At 45.6% G+C, this 26,833-nt stretch overlaps 2 protein-coding genes across 5 annotated transcripts in view; one reads left to right on the forward strand and one right to left on the reverse strand.

Annotated features, from left to right (window-relative positions):
- LOC308645393 (uncharacterized protein) overlaps positions 1 to 26,833 on the reverse strand; it is a gene marked incomplete at its 5' end in the record, with an annotated part of 27,647 nt that continues 814 nt past the window's right edge. The window contains 3 exons of one of the 4 annotated variants that reach the window (XM_081287474.1): positions 1 to 39; positions 16,425 to 16,493; positions 22,233 to 22,340. In XM_081287474.1, the coding sequence (XP_081143600.1) occupies positions 16 to 39; positions 16,425 to 16,493; positions 22,233 to 22,340 (201 nt within the window). In that variant the 3' untranslated portion in view covers positions 1 to 15. Of the gene's footprint in view, positions 40 to 15,373; positions 15,428 to 16,424; positions 16,494 to 21,197; positions 21,646 to 22,232; positions 23,274 to 26,833 lie in introns of those variants that run through there. The other 3 variants (XM_081287473.1, XR_014021192.1, XR_014021193.1) reach the window with 3 other exon arrangements.
- On the forward strand, positions 5,749 to 20,411 carry ADCK2 (aarF domain containing kinase 2). Its single transcript, XM_081287466.1, has 8 exons — positions 5,749 to 7,725; positions 8,955 to 9,101; positions 12,025 to 12,153; positions 13,088 to 13,183; positions 15,057 to 15,308; positions 17,734 to 17,862; positions 18,510 to 18,563; positions 19,776 to 20,411. Exons 1-8 carry the CDS (start codon positions 6,814 to 6,816, stop codon positions 19,914 to 19,916), a joined length of 1,860 nt encoding a protein of 619 aa, XP_081143592.1. The 5' UTR covers positions 5,749 to 6,813; the 3' UTR covers positions 19,917 to 20,411.

A 26,833-nucleotide genomic window follows, 5' to 3' on the forward strand; every position in this document is an offset into this window, starting at 1 on the left:
TTGGGGAAGCGGTTGTCATTCTTTGTGTCCACTGTGATTCTAGAAGACAATAGGTTGTCAGGACAGCCAAGTCCCGCTCTTCTGCATGCTGTCCATACTCAGGGCACAGAGATTCTACATCCTGCTTCTAGACATCTTCCATCATCTGGTCCAACCAGCCAATCTCCCCAGATTCAGGAGCAGGGAAGAATCCCCACAGAAGTGTTTAATCACACAAGGTCATGAGCTGGCACTGTACCCGCTGGCTCGAGCCCTGCCAGCTGACTTTTCCCCTACTAAAACCCTCCTTAGGCTGTGATCTCAGTCTTCAGACCACCAAATGGCTGTAAATTACCACACTGCCCCTCAGAGGCCACACACCTTGCTTGGAGAATGTTTTTCCAGAAAGCCCTAATATCTGACCACTTCCTACAATTCAGATCAAATCAAATTAAATCAAAATAAAAAAATTTGCCAGTCAGATGTGGTAGCCCATGCCTATAATCCCAGCTACTCAGGAAGCTAAGGCAGGAGGATCACAAGTTTGAGGCCAGCCTGGGCAATTTAGTGTGACCCTTAGAAACTTAGCAAGACCCTGTCTCAAAAAAAAATAAAGAAAGAAAAATAAAAAAGGGTTGGGGCTGGGGCTCAGGGCTTGCCTTTGGCCAATTTATTTTCCCCCTAGTCCTGGGGGAAAAAAAATTGGCCAAAGGCAAGACAGGTGATATCTGACTGCCCAAGCTGGCACGTGACCTCAGGAAAGTCATTTCCTTTCTTTATGGTGGCAGTTGCTAGGGAGATGAGGCTAGGCAGGCTTTCAGATCCCCACAACTCCAGCTTCTCAGATAGGCAGAGGGCAAAAGCTGCTGCCTGTTCACATCTTCACTCTAGTTTTTTCTGAGTAGGCACCTGGTAGTATTAATGCTTCTCAGAGACTGCCTAAGAATAAGTCCCAATACTAGCTTCTTTAACAGATGAAGAAACAACCCACCCATGCTGGTACCTTGATCTTGGACTTGCCAGCCTCCAGACCTGTGAGAAGTAAATGTTTCCTTTTTATAAACCAGCCAGTTGTTTGTGGTGTTTTGGTATAGCAACCTGAACAGAATAAGAGAGGGGATGTTGCTGGTGTCAAGTGAGGAGAGGTCACAGATGCTGCTAAGCATCCTCCCCAGGAAAGCCCCCTTCCACACACAACAAAGAACAATCCTGCCCGGAATGTCGGAAGTACAGAGGCTGAGAACTGGACCAGCCAATTCCCTGCTTTGTCAGGACTCAGTACTTGCTATGTGTCACATCTGCCATATAACAACGTTATATGGGACATGCTGAAATCACAATCATTAGGTTTATATGGAAAGAGAATCAGGACAGACTGGCTTTTGCATGGCTTTCCTGGTCTTTTCCCTTCCCAGCGAGGTCTGGAAGCGGAGGAGCACGGCTGCACTTCATAGAGGAAGAGTGCCACCTAGTGGGACTAGAGTGAACAGAGGCAGGGACCTTTCCAAGAATTGGAGACTAGTAATAATTGCCTGGCTTTCTGTGGTTGAGAAGAGTCTGTAAAGCCAATGATTGTGATTTCAGCATGTTCCATATACCCAAATGAGGAAAAATAGGCCACTTACTGAGCGCTTCCTATGGCAAGGAAGTCAGCTGCCATCACATTTGACAAGAGACTCAAATACAAGTGGAGACTCAAATGCTAGTGGGAAAGGGTCCCAGAGACAAAAAGAGGTTCTAGTGCACTGGTGTGAGAAATTGTTGGCACGGGAAAGCTGCAAGTGAGGGTATCTTATGATTGATCTGAAGAGGACATTTGGCTCTCCAGGGTTGGTTCTGAATTGGAAGTGGAGTTAAAATTAGGGCAGGTGGCTGTCATTGACCAAGTAAGTCCTAATGTTCTGGGCATATGGTGGCAGAAGTCATGGGTCAGAGTTCTACTATCAGAGATGGTTTGGCTCTTGTCTCTTTGTATAGTCAATCTCTTAATTCATTAATCACTTTATTTATTTTCATCTTTTTTAGTTTAGATGGACAGCATGCCTTTATTTTATTTATTTATTTTTAGGTGGTGCTGAGTATTGAACCCAGTGCCTCACACATGCTAGGCAAGTGCTCTACAACTGAGTGACAACCCCAGCCTCTCATGAATCACTTTAATATGTACATTCCTGCTGTTGCTAATCCTGAAACAGATCACATAAAGTTATCCACATGAGAAGTGGCTCCACTTCAAGCCAAAGCCTGTGATTTTTAAAGGCTGCCCTTACACATTTTGACTGAGGTTCATATTTGGTTTTCCTGGGCTGGGGTGTGGCTCAGTGCTCAGTGTGGCATGTTGTGAGGACCTGGGTTCCATCCACAGCATTGAATAACAACAACCACTCAACCAACCAACCAACCACCCAAAAGAACACCCTACATATTTGATATAACTGGTTGCTTTTGCTGTCCATGATGTCTTAAAATGTATGACATCATTCTCCGATCTAACATAGGCCCCAGTAATCCTTCAGTAATCCTCTTTATGGCACTACTCCTTCACCATCACGACCACCACCATCGCTACCACCACCATCTCACTCTTTAGGGATGGAGCCCAGGGGCCCTTAACCACTGTCAAATTCACCACCATGACAAGGTCAGAGATTTTCAAACTGTGTTCCCAGGACCAACAGCATCCGCCTTACATGGAAACTTGCTGGAGATGCAAATTCTCAGGCCTCATTCTGAACCTACAGAACCAGAAACTGGGGGTGGGGTCAGCCCTCCAGGTTGTTATGATAGATGTTAAAGTTTAAAAGCCTCTGTTCTAGGTGAATTTGTAGGATGCCACAAAGGCTTTATTTTAAATGAGATCTTCCACAATGCATCCTCCAAATTTGTGAGAACATGCGTGTCATATGAAGAAGGAGAACAACTTTTACTTATCTAGATAACAAAAATGACAATATTTGATAGCATTAAGTGAAACATGGTGCTAAGCACACCATAGACATCTTCTGGTTTGCTCCTTGTGGGGTAGGTACTATTCTTAACCTGCACTTTGTAAATGAGGAGTGGAGACTCAGAGAGTTAAGTAATTTGCCCAAGGGACAAGGTAACCCAGACTCGGGACTGAAACCAGGTTTACTGAGCTCCAGAATTTTTATTTGTAACTACTGATAAATATACCAACTTCTAGAATCATAAATGTATGTATAGAGGACTTGTAGAATTTTTAGTTGAGCTAATTGAGCTTCCCCATTTTGCTTCATAAGAAGCAACGGTCCAGAGAGAATTGCCTGGAGTCACATTGTTAGAGGCCAGTGGTTTCATATGAAGTCTTCAAGTAGGTATGGTGGCCCATGCCTATAATTCCAATGACTCAGGAGGCTAAGGCAGGAGGATCACAAGTTCAAGGCAGTCTTGGCAACTTAATGAGATCCTGTCTTTAAATAAAAAAAGGCTGGGGGTGTAGTTCAGTGGTAGAGCACTCTGGATTCAATTCCCAGTACCATAAAAATAACAAAAGTGAAGTTCTTTATAAACATTTTGGCAAATAAGACATACACGAGACTTCTGTGCACCTTCTTTTGCCGGGTTTCTCCCAACTAAAACACTCAGGGGTAACTCCAGGGGAACTGGGCTAATTGGGCTGCATAAAATAACCACACAAGAGACAGAAATACCTTTTTCTTTGGGGTGGTGGCTCCTTTGACCTTAAGGGTAGAGAGAGAGAGAGAGAGAGAGAGAGAGAGAGAATTTTTTTTTAATATTTATTTTTTAGTTCTTGGCGGACACAACATCTTTGTTGGTATGTGGTGCTGAGGATCGAACCTGGGCCGCAAGCATGGCAGGCGAGCGCGCTACCGCTTGAGCCACATCCCCAGCCCCTCCATGGAACATTCTATCCCAAACAGGGCAAGGGGTAATATTACAAAGGAACAGGTGAGCATAGCTCCACCCATGGGGCTCTAGGAAGACACGCCCATGCACGAAGATATCATCCCTAGAACGAGAAGGGCGGGGCAGTCTGGCATGGCTGCTGCAGGATGCCTCAATCACCCAGCTGGGGAGTCTCCCACATTTCTTCTTATTTTTTTGTGGTATTGAGGATTAAAGTAAAGGCCTTGCATATGCTAGGCAAGCACTCTACCACTGAACTACATTCCCAGCCCTCTGTGCACAGCGTTGGGATAAAGTAGGTAAATGATTCAGGAGAAAGAAGATATTAATGGCCAACTGTATTTCCTTTCTTCTTTTTTTATTTCTAATTTTTCTGGTACTAGGGATTGAACCCAGGGGTGCTTAACCACTGAGCAACATCCCCAGCACTTTTTTATATTTTATTTTGAGACAAAGTCTCACTAAGATGCTCAGGGCCTCAGTAAGTTGTTGAGGCTGGCTTTGAACTTGTGGTTCTCCTGTCTCAGCCTCCCAATCCACTGGGATTAAGACAAGTGCCATGGTGCCTGGCTTGACTGGCCATATTTCAAACAGTGTTAGGTATGATGTCTGCCCTGGGAACAGCAAAGGGTGTGCAGCATCTTTCTGCAATAGGAAATAGATTGTTAGTTAACAACATAGGAGCCATTGGCCACTGCCCATTCCTGACTGTATCAGCTTCCCAGGTACACATTTATGGATACTCCTAAGGCTACTGAGTGGCCATATTACACTGCCAGCAGTGGACATGGGACATGGGTCATTTCCTGGGGGCCCTTCCACTTGTGATGCTCTCAACCCTTGACCACCCTTGACTAGACTTTTGAAAGTCTCTCACCATGTGGAGATAAAGGGTATTGATTAGAGGCAGCTATGGTAGCACAAGGCAGGCAGACTCTTGAATGCCAAATGGCAGAGAAGATGGCTGTAGGCTTGAATTACCAGCCCCATCAGTGACCGTCGGGCTGATTCCCAAGCTCCATTGCCCTCTCCCTTGGTCAACAGGGTCATCTGACCTCCCTTTGGTTCTTCAAGGTCACACACACACACACACACACACACACTTCAAAATCTTACATCAGAGATTGGGCATGCAGCTCAGTGGCAGAGTATCTGCTTAGTATTCAAAAGGCTCTAGGTTCAATTCCTACCACCTCAACAAAATAAAACCAAACCCATTCTAAATTCCTTTCTATTCTAGGGTGTTTTGTTTTTGTAGTACTGGAGATTGAACCTAGGCCCTTGCACACATTAGGTAAGCTCTCTATCGCTGAGCTATGCCCCCAGACCTTTGTATTTTTTAAATTTTATTTTGAGACCGGGAATTGCTGAATTGTCCAGGTGGTCTCCAACTTGCTGGGATTGCAGCCAAGCCACCTTGTCCTGCTAGGACTTTATTCTTCTGGCTCCTTCCAGGAAGCACCCCCATCCAAAGCTGCTCCTTCCAATGTGTGTCTCCTAGTCTTCATTGCTCTGGTGGATCTTGTCACACTTTGAAATTGCACATTTAGGACCTTTCCTTAAATGATTAGCCTCTGAATGCTGGACCTAAGTATCCACTACCTCAAGCGGAGGGCAATACCTAGCTCAATACATATTATTGAGATTCAACATGAATGTCCAAGAGGATTTGTTGAGCTCAGAAAGTATTATTAGTTGCATGAATGAACATGACCTTCTTGGAGCCACCCCTCCATGTCCAAATGCCATCGCCAAATCACTGCAGTCTGGCATTCCCAACCATCCAAGATACCTCCCACCTTCCTACCCCGGACCCCACTCCCCACCCCCGGGGTCTAGCAAGGTTGAAAAGCAGACCTGTGCTCAGAACCTGCCTTCAATTCGTGATGAAAGAGAAGAAGCTGTCAGAGGAGAGAGTCATAGGAGAAGTTGGGGAAGGTGCTTCTGTTTTGCGTTAAATTTCTTTCTGGAAGCTGGGTGTGGTGGCGCAGTCCCGTAATCCCAGAGACTGGGGAAGCTGATGTGGGAGGATCCCAAGTTCCCGGTCATTGGGTTTAATCCCCAGTACCGCAAAAATAAATAAATAAAATTTCATTAATAATAACAAGAGCTGCAGCAAAAGTAATAATTCTGTTTCTGAGACTCAGGAAACCTCCGCCCGTGTTCGCGCTGCGTCCACTTTAAGGGGCGGCTCCGGGGCGGGGCGGCAGGGCTGCGGGAGCTCCCGGAAGCCCTGGGCCGCGGCACCCTTCCCGCCCGGGCGCCCAGGCCCTGGTCCCCCTTCAGCTCGCTCCCCTGCTAGCCGGCTCCCCTGCCCACCGCCCTGCGCCGTTCCTCGCTCTCCTGAGCCGGTCCTCTCCGCACACCCTCCCGGCCCGGCTCTCGGCGCCCCGCGCTCTGCACCCCGCCTGGCCCTCGGCGCCCTGCGGTCCCCCGCGTCCTCGGTGCCCCGCCCCTGCTCCCCGCCCCTGCCCGGCCCTCGCGGGCCCCGCACCTCCGCGATCTCGCGGCCGGCCCCAGCCTGTGGTGACCCTGCGTCCGCCCCGCCCTGCCCGCGCCCGCGGTCCCCTCTGCAGGTCCCTTGCGGCCCCGGGCCTGACCGTCCGTCTGTCTGTCCCGGCTCCCGCCGCTCTACAGTCGTTTCATCTCGGGCATCCCCCACTGGGCGCCGGGGGTCGGACGTCGGCCGGTCTCGGGCCTTAGGCCTAGGCGAGGAGCCCGGTGTGGAGCGTGGCCGCTTGGGCAGCCCCTCGGGCGGCCTGGGGGTGGCGTGGGTGGCCCTGCGGGGGCAGGACAAGGAGCAGGGCTGAGCTTGGGCTGCTCCCCGGAGGCGGGGTCGCAGCATCGCCGCACCAAGGATTCCTCTCTGCCTTGCTCACAGCGTCCCCATAAATGCCTGCCCCTTGAGTGGAGAGCAGACAGACTAGGCTGTGGGCCTCGGGGAAGATGGTGACCCCCTGGCGCATCTCTGTTAGGTTCTGTTGGTCGCATCTAAGGTGTTTTGAGCTCCGAAAGGAATTTGGTCTTCTCCGACCCTTGGGGTGTTATCGCAATACCAGATTCTGTTGGCTTCTCCTGGGCACTTTGCCCAAACTCATCTCAGCCTATGGGGACATTGGTGAGGGGCCCGCTGACAGCTTGTGTCAGCGAAGGGCTCACTGGAGTGACTTGGCTGAAAAAGGGCCAGTGGAGAGGGTCTCCCAAGCTGGCCCGCTCAGCTCTGTCTTCCTGCATCTCCGTATCTGGCTTCGGGCTGGTGCTCTCTTGGCAAAATTCTTTCCCCTCCTCCTCCTCTACCCGTTCACTTACCTGGCTCCCAGCCTTTCCTCACTCTGGCTCCACCTACTTCTGAAAGCCACAGAGACCTCGGGCCCAACGTATATTAAACTGGGTCAGTGGGCCAGCACTCGGCGAGATCTCTTTTCCGAGGCTTTCTGTGCCCTGTTCTCCAAGCTGCATGTCCGAGTGACTCCTCACCCTTGGACCTATACGGAACAGTTCCTCCGGCAGGCGTTTGGGGAGGACTGGGGGAATGTCTTGTCTTTTGAGACCCAGGAACCTGTGGGTTCAGGCTGCGTGGCCCAGGTGTACAAGGCGTTCGCCAGCACTGCCTTCCTGGAGAAGGATCAGAGACTTGGTCAGGCCGCCTGCCTGCAACTTTCCTCAGGAGCTAGGGCAGTTGGTGGCCTCAGGGAGCTCTTAGGACACTTTGAGAAGGAGCAGAAGTCTCCAGGAAATCTTGCTGACCAGTCATTTCTAGAAAGGCTGCTTCTGCCTAAAGCTGAACTGGTTGGATCAAATGCAGTCGTGTCTCAGGCCTCTGGCCACCAGGATCACCTCATCCCAGTGGCAGTGAAAGTAAGTGCTCTGAAAGTAAGTGCTTCAGCCAGGCCCTTTCCATCTCTGATAAACAGTTCATATCTTGCCTACCCACTGAGCTCTCCCAAATTAGAAACATGCCTTCATGCAAGTCGCCCCCACATTTTATCCATTCACAGGTTAAGTATCCCTTACCCTAAATGCTTGGGACCAGAAGTGCTTTGGATGTTTTTTTAAAATTTTTAAATATTTGCATATTCAAAATGTTTATAGCAGCAAAATTCACAATAGCCAAACTATGGAACTAGCCTAGGTATCCATCAGTGGATGAATGGATAGAGAAAATGTGCGCTATATACACAATGGAGTTTTATTCAGCCATAAGGAAAAATGAAATTATATAATTTGCAGGAAAATGGATGAAACTAAAGACAGATGTGTTAAGCAAAATAGTCAAACTCAGAAGGTCAAAGATGGTATGTTTTCTCTCATATGCAGAAGCTAGAGAGGAAAAAGGAAAAAGAAAAGTGTGGCAGGGGAAGCTCATGAAAATCAAAGGGGGATCAGTAGAGGAAAGAGACCAGAAGGTGGGAGACACAGAGGGAGGGGGGCGTACTGGGGAGTGATTTGGCCAAATTATATAATATTGTGTACATGAATGAATATGTAACTACAAATCTCATTTTATTATGTATAACTATAATGTTCCAATAAAAATGTGGAAAAAACCCCAAATCAGATATCTTGGGAATGGGACCTAAGTCTAAACATGAAATTCATTTATGTTTCATATTGCCTTATACATAGAGCCTGAAGGTAATTTTACATAGTATTTTTAGTGTACCAGGGTTATGACTTCCACTCATTACATGAGGTCAAGTGTAAATTTCCACTTATGGCATCATATCGATGCTTAAAAAGTTTTGGATCTTAGAGCATTTTGGGTTTTGGGTTTTTGGATTGGGGATGCTCAACCTTTGTTTCTTTTAGCTTAACCAATATTTGAATACCTGTAATGTGCAAGGTATTTTATTTCTGGGCTTCAGAAGCAATGGTACAAATAGTCTGATGGAGGAAAATTAGGAGGATTTGGAGTTTGCTACCTCTGGGATGAAGGAACCAACATCCTGGGGCATAGTGGGGATTGGGGCCACTTCTTTGCTCTGTGAAGAAGCCATTTGGCTCTTTTTAAGGTGGGACCCTGCACTGGCTAGGTAAATGTGTCCTCCTGATTCCTCCTCCTGTCTCACTATTCCTCTTTCTGGCAGGTATTGCACCCTGGCCTGCTCGCTCAGGTGCATATGGACCTGCTGCTGATGAAGATTGGGAGCCGAGTCCTTGGACTTCTGCCAGGAATCAAGTGGCTTAGCTTGCCTGAGATTGTGGAGGAATTTGAGAAGCTTATGGTTCAACAGGTGAATTCTTCCCTCAATTGTAAATAACAGCTAACATTGTTCTTGCCATCAGCAGCTGCTTAGGGAATGCTGAATGAATAATTTCCCAGTATGTGGTGAGCATGATGTATTTAGTCAGTGTGGGTAACACTAGCTGACAAAACAAAGAACACCCAAATCTCAGAGGCTTCATGCAACAAGGCTATTTCTTGCTTTTATATAATTAAACTGAGGGAAGATAGGGTGCTGTTCCATAGTTATTCAGGGATCAAATTTCCTCCCAGCTTTGCATTATCATCTTCAGCATGTTTCAGGGGAAATGGGAGGCCTTGGCGGATCATGGAAGAGATTTTGTAACTAGGCCTGGAAGTGGGGAACATCACTTCTTCCCAGTATAGATCAGGGCTTTGATCTCATGGGCCTGATGGAGTTGTGGGGAGCTTAGGAAATAATGTTCCTTTGTGACTGGGAGAAAATTGAAATGAATTTGAAGGAATATATAGCATTAGCTCTGTTACCATCAGAGACTGAACTCCAGAGTGAGAAGAGTAATTAGCCAAGTTGCACTTTTGTTTTTTTTTTTTTACTTTGTTTCCAGGGATTGGTGAGAAGATAAGGATTTCTTCCCTGTTCAGGACTCTTGGGACATTTTTATAAACCAGACTTCATAAACACACCATGGGGCTAGTCTGAGTCCAGTAGACATCTGCACCCAATCTGGTGGTGCAGGACTTGGTAGGTTTTCAGAAGAGTAATTAGCCAAGTTGCACTTTTGTCTTTTTTGACTCTGTTTCCAGGGATTGGTGAGAAGATAAGGATTTCTAAGTATATATAGTATAATAAATATATACTAAGTCTTCCTTTGTATCGTCTGATTTAAGATTTTAAGTCCCAGGGATTCATGTTAGTCTATTTGGGCTGTTATGATATGGAGAGCTTAAAAGCAACAACAGTTTATTTCTCACAGTTCTGGAGGTCAAGTTCAAAATCAAGGTGTTGGCAGATTCAGTGTCTGGTGTCTTTTAGCTTTCTGGCTCATAGGTGGTGCCTTTCTACTGTGTTTTTGCATGGTGGAAGGGGGTGAGGGTTTCTCTCAGGCCTCTTTTATAAGTAGACTAAACCATTCAGAAGGGCTTCATCTCCAAGACCTACTCACCTCTCAAAACCCCCTGATACCATCACCTTGGGGATTGATGGCACTGGATCACCTTAGGTATGGAGGGAGGGGAGATGGTATGGTCTAGTGATTGATAGGTGACTGAGAACAAGAGGACTGGACAAAGTAAATTCAGTTTAGCCATAGTGTTCAAAGCTCTCTGGGCCTCCACAGAGTGATGTCCAGATGTAGTTGAATTTGACAGTCTGAAGGCTGGTATTCTTGTCTGGCCCAGAGAACAGGATGCTGTCATCAGGGGAGCTGCTTGGGGCATGTCCAGGCAGCATGGTAGCCAGATGTCAGGAGACATGGGCACTGATCTGGCCAAGATGGACAGTTAGAAAGGCAAAGGGGGCCCACAGAGAGGGAAGAGCAGTGACTGGAAGAAGAGAAGTTTGGAAGGAATAGGCCTCAGTAGCACCATAGTGGAGCCCAGAGAGGATTATTAAGATAAAAATGGGAGCCAGCTGGGCATGGTGGCCCATATCTGTAATCCCAGCAGCTCTGGAGGCTGAGGCAGGAGAATTGCAAGTTTGAAGCCAGGCTCAGCAACTTAGTGAAAGCAACACAGTGAAATCCTGTCTCAAAATAAAACATAAAAAGTGTTGGGGAGCTGGGTGCCATGGTGCTCACCTGTAATCTCAGTAGCTTGGGAGACTGAGGCAGGAGGATTGCAAGTTCAAAGCCAGTCTTGACAACTTAGCAAGGCACTCAGCAACTCAGCAAGACCCCATCTCTAAAATATAAAAAAGGGCTGGGGATGTAGCTCAGTGGTTCAGCACCCCTGGGTGGTTCAATCCCTGATGCAAAAAACAGGGGGTGGGTGGGTATGGTTTGTGCATGCCTGTAATCCCAGCTACTTGGGAGGTTGAGGCCGGAGGATGGCAAATTTGAGGACAACCCCAGCAAATTAGTGAGGCCCTAAATAATATGGAAACCCTGTCTCAAAATTAAAAAGGGCTGAGATAAATAGCACCCTTGGGTTCAATCCCTAGTATCCTCCCCAAAAGAGATAAAAATGGGAGGCTGGTAATTCCAGTGACTCAGGAGGCTGAGGCAGGAAGAGCCTAAGTTTAAGGCCAGCTTCAGCAACTTAGTGAAACCATGTCTCCAACTAAAAATTAAAAAGAACTGGGGGTATAGCTTAAAGGCAAAGCACCACTGGGTTCAGTCCCCTGTACTGTTTAAAAAAAAAAAGTGGGGCTAGTCCTTTGAGCCTGGCAAACACAAGCCATTGGAGTTTAGTGGTGGCAGTGTTATTGCAGTGGGTAGAGGGAAGGGCTGACCTTCAGATGGAAGACTTGGGCTGTGTGGAGGTAGCCCCAGTAGAAGAAGAGAGCTGTAGGACTGGCCAGTTGAATGTCACTGGACTGCCCGAGAGGGCAGTGAAGCCAAACTCTTGGGAGATGGGGCAGGGGATCCATTGGCTGGTGTAAAGGGGGTGGGTGGGCAGGAAGGTGATAGCACAGAAGCAGAGTGGCTCAAATCCTTCTGAGGTATCTGCTGTCTGCAGCAGCTTAGAGTTCATGTGGAGATTTGGGACTTCTGGGCAGCTGGGGAAAATTATTTTTTGAAGTGAAGCTGAGGATCAAACCCAGGCCAGGGCCTTGTGTATGCCAGCCAAGCACTCTACCAACTGAGCTATATCTCCAGCTCTTCCTGGGGAGTTCTGCAAGAAAAGCTGGTAGGAAAGGCAGGGTGGGTCTCATGGCTTGCCCCTCTCTGGCATTTCACATGTGACTGTTGCATGCTCAGACTAGCCCTCATCTTTTCTTTCTATTTCTCTAGATTGACCTACGTTATGAAGCTAGGAATCTAGAACATTTCCAGCGTAACTTCCGGGATGTGACATCTGTCAAATTTCCCACCCCTCTGCGCCCCTTCGTCACTAGGGATGTGTTGGTGGAAACATATGAAGTGAGACTCTGTGGTGCCTTTCACTCCAGCAGCTGGCTGCCCCTGTGAAGGCTTTAGTTGGGAGAGAGGGTGTGATCCTTGCCTGTAAAATCAGGAGGAGCTGGGAGATTGACAGGAGGGGAGGCAGTGGCGAGTTGGCTAAGAACTTGCCCATAGCCTCAGACTTCTTAGATTTAAAAACCTACCATATTATTTGCTGGTGACCTAGAAAGCAGAGCAAGAGTTCCTGCCCCACAAGGTCGTCTCTGGAGAGAGTGACACGTTGAGTGCAAACCATTCACCACGGAGAAGGTGCTCTGTGTCATCATTGCCTTAACTCTCCTCTGGTCCTGCTTCCTCTGTAGAGATGGTAATATGAGATCCAGGGTCTGAGGGGAACCATCCACTGTTCCTAGCTGTGTGACCTGAGCAAGGCACATGAACTCTGGACTTTTACTCTTTTATTTAATTAGGGATAACAAGATCTATCTCAATAGTTGCTTTGACCATGAATTAAACAAAGACATCTAAAATGCTTATTTATCAGTTCCCCATTCTTCTGGCTTCCCTTTCTTTCCCCTTTTCCCAGTTGAGGTCCCAGAGCTCCTTTGTGGCTCTATTGGCCGATCCTTGACTGGAAGCTAGCTTTCTCCACACTTGGTTCCGTCTTTTTCCAGGGCACCAAACATCTCTTCCCTATCAGTGGCACAGCTGATGGGTTTTCTTTCCAATAAACCTGAAACTTGTCCTTTGAAAAGTGTCAGAAGAGAAATGTAAGCAGGTTAAAATTAACGTGTGGATGACTGATTCCTAAGGGCTCTGAGAAAGATCAGACTGTTTGGATCCACCCCTGTCAGTGGGAGGCAGCACTAATGTGGCATGGGGGGGTGGAGCAGCAGGAATGGGGTGGGCTGGCTAGGGTAAAAAACTATTTTCTCTCGGGGCTTTCTCCAAGGAGAGCGTGCCTGTGTCCAGTTACCAGCAGGCAGGAATTCCCATTGATTTGAAAAGGAAGATTGCGCAGCTGGGGATCAACATGCTCCTGAAGATGGTGAGCTCTTGGACTGGCTTGGGTGCTCAGGCCCAGTGCAGTGGTCAAATTGGTATCAGAGATGCTGGGTCTCTGCTCAGCATCTGGGAAGGAGGGTGGGTCAAGCAGGAAGCCACATGTTGAGGAAGTGTACTCTAGAAGTTAGCTGAGCCCACCAAATGCTCATAGGAACCACAGCTTCTGCTGAGCACTTTCTCTCTAGTGTGCATCTGTGTGCTGTGGAAACTGTGGTGAGCAAGACCTGCCTAGGTTGCCTAGAGTTCAGACAAAGAGCCACGATAGTAAATTTTTTTGGGAGGGTTCTGGAAACTGAACCCAGGGTTTCTTGCATGCTAGATAAGCTCTCTACCACTATTCTAAACCCCCAGTCCTTTTACCTTTTTTTGAGACAGGACCAAGTTGTCTGGGCTGACCTTAAATTTGCAATTCTGCCTCAGCCTCATGAGTAGCTGGGATTATGGGTGTATGCCACCACATCTGGCTGTATAAAAAAAAAAATTTTCCTCGTAATATTGGGGATTGAACTTTGCTCTACCACTGAGCTACATCCTCACTCATTTTTCTTTTTTATTTTAAGACAGAGTGTCCCTGAATTGCTGAGGCTGTCCTCAAATTGTGATCCTCTTGCTTCAGCATCCTAAATTGCTGGGATTACAGGTGTTTGCCACCCTGCCTGGCTTGTATGAACTTTTTTTTTGGTGGTACTGGGGACTGAAGAACCCAGGGTCTCATTCATGCTAGGCAAGCATGCTACCACTGACTATATACCTAATTCCTCAGCCCCTTATTTATTTATCTATCTACCCATTTATTTATTTTTGGTACTGGGGATTAAACCCAGAGATGCTTTACCACTGAGCAACATCCCTAGCCCTTTTTATTTTTTATTTATTTATTTTTTTTTAAAGAGAGAGTGAGAGAGGAGAGAGAGAGAGAGTGAGAGAGAATTTTTAATATTTATTTTTTTTTAGTTCTCGGCGGACACAACATCTTTGTTGGTATGTGGTGCTGAGGATCGAACCCCGGCCGCACGCACGCCAGGCGAGCGCGCTACCGCTTGAGCCACATCCCCAGCCCCTTTTTATTTTTTTATTTTAGGGCAGGATCTCATTAAGTTGTTAGGACCTCACTTAGTTGCTAATACTGGCCTTGAACTTGCAATCCTCCTGCCTCAGTCTCCTGTGTTGCTGGGATTACAGGCAAGTGCAATTGTGCCTGGCCCTCAACCATATTTATTTTATTTTGTAGTTGTCGGTGGACCTTTATTTTATTTATTTATATGCAGTGCTGAGAATTGAATCCAGTGCCTTACACATGCTAGACAAGCGCTCTACCACTGAGCCACAACCCCAGTCCTCTCAGCCCCATTTTTAAAGAAATATAGTTCTATGAATTTTAGGAACATAGAGCTTTGAGAGAAACAATGAATAATAATAATAATAATAATTATTATTATTATTATTTAATTTTTTTTTAGTTGTAGTTGGACACAATATCTTTATTTATTTTTATGTGGTGCTGAGGATCAAACCCAGAGCCTTGCACATGCTAGGTAATCGCTCTATCGATAAGCCACAATCCCAGCCCAGAATAATTATTTTTTAATTAGAACATCAATGAATCAAGTCACAATGTAAAAATAAAAATAAGTCTTTTGAAAGGTAGTCTGGTCTGCTTTACTTTGAAAATAATTTTTCTCTTGAAAACTTTGACTTAGCTTGTCCCTGCACACATTCTGAACTGATGACATCCCCAGGCTTTGTGAAACAGGACACCTCTTTACCATGTCATCCTGAAGCCTTTTCTGCATGTAGCTTGGTGGTGCTGGGTAGTAAGGGTTGACTCAGCCTTGAATGGTGTCATCTCTTTCCAGATATTTGTGGATAACTTCGTGCATGCAGACCTTCATCCTGGGAACATCCTGGTCCAGGGTGCTGATGGACCTTCTTTGAGCCACGAGGCACAGCTGCAGCAGGTGGATGTCCGTGACACCCTGGTGGTGGCCATGGTGCCAGCCTTGTGCCCCCTGCGCTTGGTGCTGCTGGATGCTGGCATTGTGGCTGAGCTGCAGGCTGCAGATCTGAGAAATTTCCGGGCAGTTTTTCTGGCTGTGGCCATGGGGCAGGTGAGATCTGCTGGGGTGGGATCTGGGATCTTTCAGGCTCTGGGGAGCTGTGTCTCTTAATGCAGGGCTCCTCAATATACTCATTCTTCTAAGTGCCCTTGTTTGCCAGGGTGCTGCCGCTAGACATAGTGGAGTGGAAAGGAGCAGATGACACTAAGCTTTGTTATGGGTCTTCGTTCCTGGCACCCAGGTCAGGCCAGTTCTGAGCAGTTTATGGTTGGTAACCATGGTGTTATGGCGAGATTGCAATAAATCACCAAGTCAATTTTGGAGCAGGAGGTGAAATTTATTCACCAGCTGTCTGGTCTAGAGGTTGGCTGCAAGTCTGTACTCTTTGACCTCCTTTAGGGATTATTGCAAGTCTTTCATAGTTCAAAACCATAAATAGAGCATAGCTGTTGCTATGATTTAAAACAATAAAGATATGGGCTGGGGTTGTGGCTCAGTGGTAGAGCACTTGCCTCGCAAAATAAAGATATTAAAAAAATAAAAAATAAGTAAAACTACAAAGATCATGAGATCTAGAATCATAAGCAGAAGCGGAAGTGGGTCAAAACAACCTTAGTTGAGTACAATTAAAAAATGGTTACTATGTCTAGACAAACATTCTCTGACATTTTATATGGTTAGGGTACATTGCATAAGTACAGTATATAAAAATTGCCATTTAGTGTTGCCAAATATGTTATCCTAAGCAACTATTGGCAGGATTTTCCCAAGGGAGAAGCATTTCTTACATGACATGGAGTCTCAAAGTAAAATGGATTCTGCTTGGTCATTGACTATATAGCCTGGCCCATACATTTGGAAGGAATTTCTCCTTTTCAAACACTTTGTATTCTAGTAGTTTCTCTTCCTTCTTCAGCAAATGCACAGGTGGGCAGTAGGAACACCAGCCTCTTGACCAAATAATGGCTGTCCCGGTCTGTGCCTTTTGCTACCGGGACAGCCAGTTGGGAGAAGCCACCTTATAGAGAACATACCCTCCATGTGGGTCAAAACACACTGGGATCTTTGGTGTGGGGAATGTGAGTTGTTTGTCAGCCTTTCCCTATGACTCGGAGGGGCTCCAAGGGTTGGGAATTATTACTAGAGAAGAGGCATTCAGGAACTTACTGTTGAATCCACGTCAAGGGTGACTGTGAAGACATTCTCTGACTGTCTGTTGAAGAATTCTCTTTTTCCCTGGGTGAAAGAGAACTGGTTTAAAAAGAATAAAATAAAAAAAGCAATTGGGCACAATAGCTCACACCTGGAATCCCAGTGACTTGGGAGGCTGAGGCAGGAGGACTACAAGTTCTGGGCCAGCCTCAGTAAGTTAGGGAGATCCTTCTCAAAATAAAAAATGAAAAGGCCCGAAGATATGGTACAGTTCCTTTGGATTCAATCCTTGGCATCCCCCCTCCTGTCAAAAAGATGCAAAATTAAGTTGAGTTGCTGCCTAGCAGGGTTCTGAGGAGAACAACCGAGAGTGGAGGCTGAAATCACTTTGAAAGTGTGACCTGAGGTGCAGTAACGGTGGGGCCAGGGTAGTCCTCTGTACAGATTTGGGTGAAGGACAAATGTCTCAGCCCAAGGAGGAAGAGCAGCATTCCTGGAGCTGTGCTGTAGGAGGTGATGGACATTCTTCATGATCACTGGGGATGAGCTAAATGTCCCAAGAGACTGTGGGGGTTTTGATCAGCATGGTCCCAAGGGAGCAGGGAGAAGGCCCAGGAGCTGGGGCAGACAAGGGGAGGCAGCTCTATTTGGGCAGGAAGAACCCATTAGAGAGCCTGGCTGCTCCAGTGCAGCAGGAAGGACCTCGTGGCTCAGTGCTGGGCCACATGGTTGGCAGCAGAGAATAAGCAGCAATCTCAGTGGAACAAGTCTTGGATGCCCACCACTTGAAAGTCAATATTTGGCAGATGAGAGTTGGTAGGAAGGGATCAGCTTTATTCAAGGACTGGCTCTGAAGGAGAAAGAAGGGCTATCATCCTCCAAGCTCCATCTTGGGAATGTGGTTCGGGGTGCAAAAGGTTTTTACATGGAGGAAAACAGAAGTCAGGCAGAAAGACTACGTGCTGAGCAGGGTCTTCCTCACCTAGGGTGTGCATCTCTTCTTTCTTATTCCCAGGGGAATGGATCCCAATCTCCTGGGCAAAAGGGTGGACTATAGGGATTTAGGAGAGGTAACAACCTTGCAGAAGGGCAGAGGGAGGGATTCTGCCCTCCCTTCTAAACCAGCTGCCCTATTACAGCAGGACTCAGGTTCTGGCCCCATGTATGCCCTATGTGGCCCAGGAAGGCAAAGAAGAGTGTATACACCTTTGCCTTGACTGTGCCAAGCAGGGCCCGCTGCCTAGAAGAGGCTTTGAAAGACTGTGGCCCAGGTCTAGGTTTGTATACTCTACCAGGCTGCTTTTCTTTTCTTTTGCATCTTTAGGGTCATAAAGTGGCTGAACTCATCCTTCATCATGCTCGGGCCAGTGAGTGCAGGGATGTGGAGGGGTTCAAGGCTGAGATGGCTGCACTGGTGACTCAGGCCAGGAAGAATACCATCACTCTGGAGAAGGTGAGCAGGTCCAATGGGTGCTCATTGCCCTTATCTATGGACAGAACCAGTCCCAGGTCTAGGGAAGGCTTCTTTGTTGGCAGAACGAATGTGTCTAGGCAGGAAAAGACAACAGAGCTTTTCCTCTCCCCATTCTTCTAGGAGGCCCACTGCAATCTCTGACTCCTTGGCTTGGGTACTCCAGGTGGCCACTGTGGCAGAGACCCCTCCTTTATGGGGTGTGGTTGTTCCAGAGAGTGCTGAGCTTGTAGGGAGGGAGTTTCCCAAGTATATGCCCAGAGCCTGCCCTATATGGGCACATTCCTAAAAACCTGCCTGTGTCCTCCCCAGGGTCATGACCCACATTGGCAGGAGCAGGTCAGCACAAGAAATGGCCAGTAGCACTTTGTTGATGTCATTTCAGTTGTCATTTTTGTGTGTACACTGAGGGATGGCTTGGCTGGCCTCCAAAGCTTGTCCTGAAGGCACCTGTGACGAGGTGGGGATCATGGGGTGGTGTCCTTCTTGGAGTCTGTTGGATAGTCCTATTCCTGCCCACTGGTGTGTGTGAGTGAGCATGGTGGGAAGAGGGGTGGGATGGGGTCCTGGAAGGGGGAGAAGTGGTTCTTGAATTCTCTGCGTCTGTACTGGCTCCTTCTCTTTTTCAGCTTCACGTTTCCAGCCTTCTCTCCAGTGTCTTTAAGTTGCTGATGGCTCACAAGGTGAGGCCCAGTCTGAGGGGACATCACTGGGGAAGCCAGGGTGGGCAGGGCTCTTTGGAGAGCACTTTCACCACCATCCATTTGCAAGGAGAAGCGCTGCATGTCTCTTCCCGCGGGCTCAGCAGGGCCTTTCCTTCAACACAGGGTTAGTCTGTATCTGTCAAGCCTGTGCCTCAGTCTAAGTATCTGTGATATTTAGATGTAGAAAAGCGAGTTTAACAATAACGGCCCAACTCAGGCATTCCATGCTCCTCACTCCTTGTTACCATACTTCCCCCCCAGCTGGGTTGTCCTCCCTCAGAATCTTGGACCTAACAGAGACCAAACTCCAACTGACCAGTGAAGGAGACTTTGTTTTTTGCCAAGAAAAGGAGAAGCTGGAGATAGACTCACAAATCAACTTCTCCACTTGTTGGGATGCAGGAGGTTACAGCTATTGGGTTAAAAAAAAAAAAAGAGAGGGAAGGATAGGCTAAAAAAGGGAAGGAATATTCACGTGTTTTCTGAGAACAGGGAGAGGTGTTTCTGGCAATTGGGGCACCACCTATTTTTCCTCCTTTCATGGTTCTCTCTGGTTGTAGTCATGGCAATTGTCAGCTGTCATGGTGCTGGAGGTGTGTCATTTAGCATGAACTTCCAGGTTACGTGGGGTTACTCTGGAAGCCACCTTAGATCCAGATAGTTTTCGCTAGTCCACCTAAAGAGGGACTCTGTCCTTCAGGCAGTCTGCCATCAAAAGTAAACAAGATTAGAAAGGCTGGGGACATAGCCCTTTGGTAGAGTGCTTTCCTCACATGCTCAAGGTCCTGGGTTTAATCCCCAGAACTCCAAAAAGCCCAAAACTAATAACAACAAACAAACACCCCCTGCCAAGATTAGGGTGGGTGACACCTTGGCTAACATTAATGAGGCTTGGAATTCATCTGAGTCACACTTAGCTCTTTCCTGAGTGGGGTAAAGCTCTATCCAGGAAGCAGGTGCTTCTTGTCCTGATGCCCTAGTGGACTGACTGGACCCGTCCTGCTGCTCTGATTCCTGGGAGCAGGGAGGCAGGATTGAGGAGTGACGGGGTGTTGGGAAGAATGTTAGATAGATGGTAAAAATCATGTGGGCCAGGTACAAGAGTGACTGAGGGGGGACAATAACATGATTATCCAGGATACCCATCTTTATCAGGCGGTTTCAGGAAGAACTGCTATTTTTCTGTTTCAGGTAAAGCTTGAGAGCAACTTTGCCTCAATTGTGTTTGCCATTATGGTGTTGGAGGGGCTTGGCCGCTCACTGGACCCCAAGCTGGACATCCTGGAGGCAGCAAAGCCCTTCCTTCTCAAAGGGCCAGCATCCTGTTCCTGACCATGGCAGTGGGCACGCAGTGAAGGCTGCTCCCAAGGGCCTCTCCTCTGGCAGCTGGAACTTTTAAAATTGGGGTGTGTGGAGGGCACACCACTGCTTTCCCTGTGACTTGGTTTTGGGGTCTATTTAGAAAGTTTTGGGTTATTTGGGAAGTCAAGGGAGGGAAGGGTTCATTCAGTTGTGGAAGTGTGGCCTTGTGCCAGGGATACTATTTTAGGAATAATGGTCAGCAGAGAAGGATAAATATGCTCAATTATTTTGTTTTCCTGTTTTTTTTTTTCCTTTTCTTTTCTTAACCTTCTATAGTCCCTGGTCAGGTGGGTCCTGCTGATATTTAGGTTAGAAAATGCCCTAAAAGCCCTGCCTGTGGTGCATGCCTGTAATCCAGCAACTTAGGAGGCAAAGATAGGAGGATTCTAATTCAAGGCCAGCCTCAGCAACTTGGCAAGGCCTTAAGCAACTTAGGAGATCCTGTCTCAAAATAAAAAATAAAAAGGGCTGAGGATGTGGCTCAGTGTTAGAGCACCTCTGTGTTCAATCCTCAGTCCAAAAAAAAAAAAAAAAAAAAGTGATAAAAATCCTATAGCCTCAATAGTTTTTTTCTTTTTTTTGATCACATAATCTTTTTCTGTGTGTGGTTCTGGGGATCGAACTCAGTGCCTTGTGCATGCAAGGCAAGCAGTCTACCAACTGAGCTATATCCCCAGCCCTGATTATATAATCTTATTGGTAAATATTTGAAAGTATGCCATGCATGCACACACACAAACACACACACAAAAATTATAAATTTTATATACACCTTAAGTTCTGTACCACTGAGCTACATCCCCAGTCTCCCAGTCCATTGCTAAACTTTTTTCTTTTTATAAGGTAAAACAAAACAGTGGGGCTGGAGACATAGCTAAGTAAGTGGTAGAGTGCTGGTCTAGCATCCAGTGCCCTGGGTTCCATCCCTAGCACCACACAAAAAATTAATGTGGCTGACAACTAGGGACAGGAGCCAAAACATCTTGTCATTTTCCTTCTCTTTTTTTGTGGTTCTGGGGATTGAACCTAGGGCTTTATACATGTTCGGCTAGCATTCTACTATGGAGCACATCCCCAGCCAGTTTATTTTTAAATTTTGAGACAGGGTCTTGCTAAGTTGCTTAGAACCTCACTAAGCTGCTGAGGCTGGCTTTGAATTTGCAATCCTCCTGCCTCAGCCTCCTAGCTGCTGGGATTACAGGCATGTGCCACGGTGCCCAGTCCTGCATTTTCTTTCTTTCTTTAAAAAAAAAAAAAAAAAAAACATTTATTTTTTTATTTGTAGTTGAACATAATACCTTTATTTTGTTTATTTATTTTTATGTGGTGCTGAGAAGGCCCAAGGCCTCGCACATGCTAGGCAAGTGCACTACTGCTGAGCCACCACCTCAGCCCTGCCATTTTCTTAATAGTTCCTGGCTTGGGCATTCTTGTTGAGTCTGAGGTTGCTCTGCAGTGGTGTTTTGCCCCCCTCCATGTGTGAAAGTTACTTTTGGTTCATCTCCATATATAGTTACCATAACTAGTATGTCCTCTTCACCAAGGTTTTAAAGTCTGCAGTGGCACCCAATTTCACTCAAAGTGAACTAAGAGGTGGCAGTTACTGCATGCTCCTCTGCACTGTTTCCTCCCATGGGCTGTCCTCTAAGAGCCAGTATGACGTGGTCAGTTGATATGAATGATGAAGTCTGGGGTCAGCCTGTAGAGAGGATGTTAGTAAAGCTTATGTAATTCTTTAGGCTTTTTTCTTTTTTTTTCTGGTACCAGGGATTGAACTCAGGGGCACTGGACCATGGAGCCACATCCCGAGCCCTATTTTGTATTTTATTTATAGACAGAGTCTCACTAAGTTGCTTAGCACCTCATTTTTGCCAAAGCTGGCTTTTTTTTTTTAAAGAGAGAGAGAGAGAGAGAGAGAGAGAGAGAGAGAATTTTTTAGTATTTATTTTTTAGTTTTCTGTGGACACAACATCTTTGTTTATATGTGGTGCTGAGGATCGAATCCGGGCCGCACGCATGCCAGGCGAGCGTGCTACCGCTTGAGCCACATCCCCATCCCCATCCCCAAAAGCTGGCTTTTTAAAAATTTATTTAACTTATAGACAGGGTCTCACTGAGTTGCTTTGCACTTCGCTGTTGTTGAAGCTGGCTTTGAACTTGCAAAACTCCTGTCTCAGCCTCCTGAGCCACTGGAATTATGGCATGTGCTACTGTGCCCAGCTCTTTACACTTAAATAGCATTTAAGTGTATTTTATCCCTGTACCCCACTAGAGTATGTTGCTCACCTTGGAGACAGTGGGTAGAAAGTCTGCTTCTGCTCTAAGTTCTGCTCTGAATGTAGGACTGGATCCCTCCATGTTTTTCTTCACCAGGATACATTTCCTCATTTCTCTCTTGTAGGGAACAAGTAGTTTATTAGGACAGAAATTCCCTTGGTGCCTTTTTCCCCAGAGGGGTACATGCTATTTGTTTCCCAAGTTTTGAGGTGGGCAGGCAGTGAGAAATCAGGGTGGTACCAAATGTCTGGGGAGGGGCACAGCCTGACACATGGCCCCTTGTGCCAAGTGCACATTCACTTACTCCTGTGGGTGAGAGGAGGTCACAAATAGAGCAGGCATCTCTCCGAGCCTTCCTTTCCTTAAGCCAGTGGATTTTTTGTAGTTGTGGTCTTGGTACTAGGAACTGAACCCATGGTGCTTTACCACCTAGCTATATCCCTGGTCGTTTTCTTTTTTGAGACAGGATCTTATTAAGTTGCTAAGGCTGGCTTGAATTTGTGATCTTCCTGACTCACCCTCCTGAGTCACTAGTTATAGGTGTATGCCACCATGCCTGGCTACATCAGTGGATTTAATCAAGCCATTTGTGGGATGTTGTAGTTTTCTGTCACTGAGTATAAACCATCTTTAAACATTGTGACTAAAAACAACATTTATTGTCTCTGAATTTCTTTGGGTCAGAAATCTGGGTGCAGTCTTACTGGGTCCTCTGGCTCAAGATATCCCCTGAGCAGTCTCACTGGGCCCATCTGTTACAGCAGCAAGAAAACATGGAATTGAGACTTCAAAGGGGAGAAAAATGGTAACAAATGTACCTTAACAGCAATTTTCCAATTTAAAAAATAAGAATATTAAGAGGAATATCTTCAAAGTTAGAGTAAGTATCTTAAGAACTATGTTTGATTTATAAAGTCATCTTTTAAGGAGAAAAGGCTACTTCCCTGGGTATGAGGTGGTAACACAGCAGCATGGCATCTCTTCCTGAAGAGACATCTCAACTGAATCCCACAGTGTTGCTAACGCTACTGGAGGAAGGACTTCCTTTCTTCTTTCCAAGCCTCTCCTTACCCCCAGGGAGATTAGTAAGCCTTTAGAGAATTCGATAAGCATCAGTTAAAAAAATTAATTTATTTGTTCTAATTTGTTATACATGACAGCAGAATGCATTTCAATTCATAGTACATAGACCTTAATTTTTCATTTCTTTGGTTGTACACATAGAGTCACACCGTTAGTGTCTTCATACATGTACCAAGGGTAATGATGTCCATCTCATTCCACCATCTTTCCTACCCCCATACTGGCTCTCTTCCTCTCCCCTCCCCTTTGCCCTATCCAAAGTTCCTCCATTCCTCCCATGCTCTGCCCCTCCCCCCATTTTGGATCAGTATCCACTTATCAGAGAAAAGATTCTGCCTTTGTTTTTTGGGGATTGGCTTACTTCACTTAGCATGATATTCTTCAGCTCCATCCATTTACCTGCAAATGCCATGATTTTATTATCTTTTAATGCTGAGTAATAGTCCATTGTGTATATATGCCAGTTTCTTTATCCACTCATATACTGAAGGACATCTAGGTTGGTCCCCAATTTAGCTACTGTGAATTGAACTGCTATAAACATTGATGTGGCTGTGTTACTATAATATACTGTTTTTAAGTGCTTTGTGTAGAAACTAAGGAGTGGGATAGCTGGGTCAAATGGTAGTTCCATTCTAAGTTTTCTTCCATACTGCTTTCCAGATTGGCTGCACCAATTTGCAGTCCCACCAGCTTTTCCCCCACATCCTCACCAACATTCATTGTTGTCTATATTCTTGATAGCTGCCATCCTTTTTTTTTTTTTTTTAGCTTTTTTTAAAAAAAAAATATTTAACTTTTTTAGTTGTACACAATACCTTCATTTTTATGTGGTGCTGAGGATTGAACCCAGGGCCTCAAATGTACTAGGCAAGCACTCTGCCACTGAGCCACAACCCCAGCCCTGATAGCTGCCATTCTGACTGGAGTGAGATGGAATCTCAGGATAGTTTTTTGTTTTTGTTTTTATTTTATTTATTTATTTATTTTTATTGGTTGTTCAAAACATTACAAAGCTCATGACATATCATCTTTCATACATTTGATTCAAGTGAGTTATGAACTCCCATTTTTACCCCAAATACAAGTTGCAGAATCACATCAGTTACACACTCACATTTTTACATAATGCCATATTAGTGACTGTTGTATTCTGCTGCCTTTCCTATCCCCTACTGTCCCCCCCCCCTCCCCTCCCATCTTCCTCAGGATAGTTTTGACTTGCATTTCTCTAATTGCTAGAGATGTTGAACATTTTTTCATGTATTTGTTGATTGATTGTATATCATCTTCTGAGAAATGTTTGTTCAGCTCCTTAGCCCACTTATTGATTGGGTTATTTGATTTTTTAGTGTTTTTTGAGTTCTTTATATATCCTGGAGATTAGTGCTCTGATGCGTGAGGTAAAAATTTGCTCCCATTCTGTAGGCTCTCTCTTCACCTCACCGATTGTTTCTCATGCTGAGAAGCAGTTTTTCAGTTTGAAATCATCCCATTTATTGATTCTTGATTTTATTTCTTGTGCTTTAGGGGTCTTGTTAAGGAAGTAGGGGCCTAATCCCATATGATGAAGATTAGGGCCTACTTTTTCTTCTATTAGATGCAGGGTCTCTGCTCTAATTCCTAGGTCCTTTATTCACTTTGAGTTGAGTTTTGTACATGGTGAGAGGGGTTTAATTTCATTTTGCTACATATGGATTTAACAGTTATCCCAGAACCATTTGTTGAAGGAGGTTATCTTTTCTCCAAAATATGTTTTTGGCGCCTTTGTCTGAGATAACTATACTTATGTGGGTTTGTCTCTGTGTCCTCTATTCTGTACCAGTGGTTTACCAGTCTATTTTGGTGCCACTACCATGCCGTTTTTGTTACTATTGCTCTGTACTATAGTTTAAGGTCTGGTATTGTGAAAGCATCAAGTTTTGTCAACATTTTTTTTTTCTTTTCATCCCTTCTCATCTCAGACCAAGGCTGGGGTTAGGTGCTGTATGGTTAGGTGTCTGTTCTCCTAGTGTGTTACACTGGAGTTTGATCTGCATTTAGAAGCTGAAAGCTCTGTGCCGGGGTGTGACATCCCTTCTCTTAGCTGCTGAAATGTGGTTATCAAGTACTATGCTTATCTGACAACCAAAACAGGGGGTTCTCCTGTACCCTGTGAGGCAAGAAGGGATATTTGCCCTAGGAGTTTTTAAAGCATGTCTGGAAAACAAATATGCTTCACTGTTTCATGGTTAAGATAGTTTATTGACTGGGATCATAAACTTTTTCTTTTTTTCCAGGACTAGGGATTAAACCAGGGCCTCATGTTTGCTTTACCCTTGAGCTACACCCCTAACCCTTATTTATGATCCTTTCAACCTCAGCCTCCTGAGTTTCTGGGATTACAGTTGTTGACCACCACATCTGGCTAAGACCATAAAATCTTTATATTAAAAAAACAGAAAGTGATGCAAAAAAGTACCCACCTATCTATAGACCATTGGTGGATCCTGAACTATATATTGCTTTAAGTACAGCATGCATTAAAGTCTAAAGAGTTTTTTTGTTTTTTAATTTAGTAAGAAAGATGAAGAGGGTGAATGAATTTGAGTTCTACTGAATTACTTTAGTACTCGGAAAGGAAGACATAACAAAGGAATGAAAATTTTTGATGTGGTTGAGCCAGGTAGTAGCTTAAATAACTCACTTGCAGATGAGGGGCGTTGACACCCAGAGAGGAAAAGTGACGTGTCCAAATTCATAGAATTAATTGGCAGAGCTGAGGTTTGCACTCCAGATCTTCGGGCTCCCAGTTGCTATGATATGTTTTAAAATTTAGCTGTGTTTGTTTTGTGGCCTTGGAAACACAGCATTGCTCTTTGCTGGGAGCCAAGCAGCCATGTAGCTTTCTCCCAATTCATGGACTATTTCAGAGGTTTGCACATGTCATTAGAAAGAGTAACTGATGAATGTTGTAGCCCAGAGAAAGCCATTCTATTGCAATAAACCAGAAAACCAAGTTTCATCCAGCAAATAGTGGATGCCTTTCTCTAATTAATGCACCTGTAAAAGTAAGACATGCAGTGTGGAGCGTGGTGGTGTGTACCTGCCATCCCAGTGATTTGGGAGGCTGAGGCAGGAGAACTGCAAGTTTAAGACTCTGTCTCAAAATAAACAAGTAAATAAAAATAAAAAAGGGGCAAAGAAGGGTCAAACCAAGGTTGTTCACAAGGGCCTGAGGCAGTTCAGCAATCAGTTTTATGTGGCCTTACCTCCGGGGACACAGATTTTAAAGGCACACATGAGTCCCCTCTCTGGGCACAGAAGAAATGGTATCATATTCAATGCAGTCACATCCACAAATTCAAGTCCATACTTCGCTTCAAAGGCATCCTATTTCTCATATTTGTGACTATATGAAGTTTTCAGTGTGAAATACTGTGGAACTTAGCAAGATCATTTCAAAATGAAATCTCTGAAGTGTGAGGTTGGCAGCTTTTTATAATTTAGGCAAGCCTGGAGGTTGCGAGAGAAATTACAACCCATCT

The sequence above is a fragment of the Spermophilus citellus genome (assembly GCF_964194105.1).
Source record: "Spermophilus citellus genome assembly, chromosome: 3".
NCBI classification, from domain to species: Eukaryota; Metazoa; Chordata; class Mammalia; order Rodentia; family Sciuridae; genus Spermophilus; species Spermophilus citellus.

What these genes read in the sequence shown, in the direction of transcription:
- ADCK2 (XM_081287466.1), top strand. Translation starts at nt 6,814, where the DNA reads ATGGTGACCCCCTGGCGCATCTCTGTTAGGTTCTGTTGGTCGCATCTA. An exon ending in TCATCCCAGTGGCAGTGAAA is followed by an intron (nt 7,726 to 8,954) that starts GTAAGTGCTCTG and finishes TCTTTCTGGCAG; the next exon opens with GTATTGCACCCTGGCCTGCT. An exon ending in AGTTGCTGATGGCTCACAAG is followed by an intron (nt 18,564 to 19,775) that starts GTGAGGCCCAGT and finishes TTTCTGTTTCAG; the next exon opens with GTAAAGCTTGAGAGCAACTT.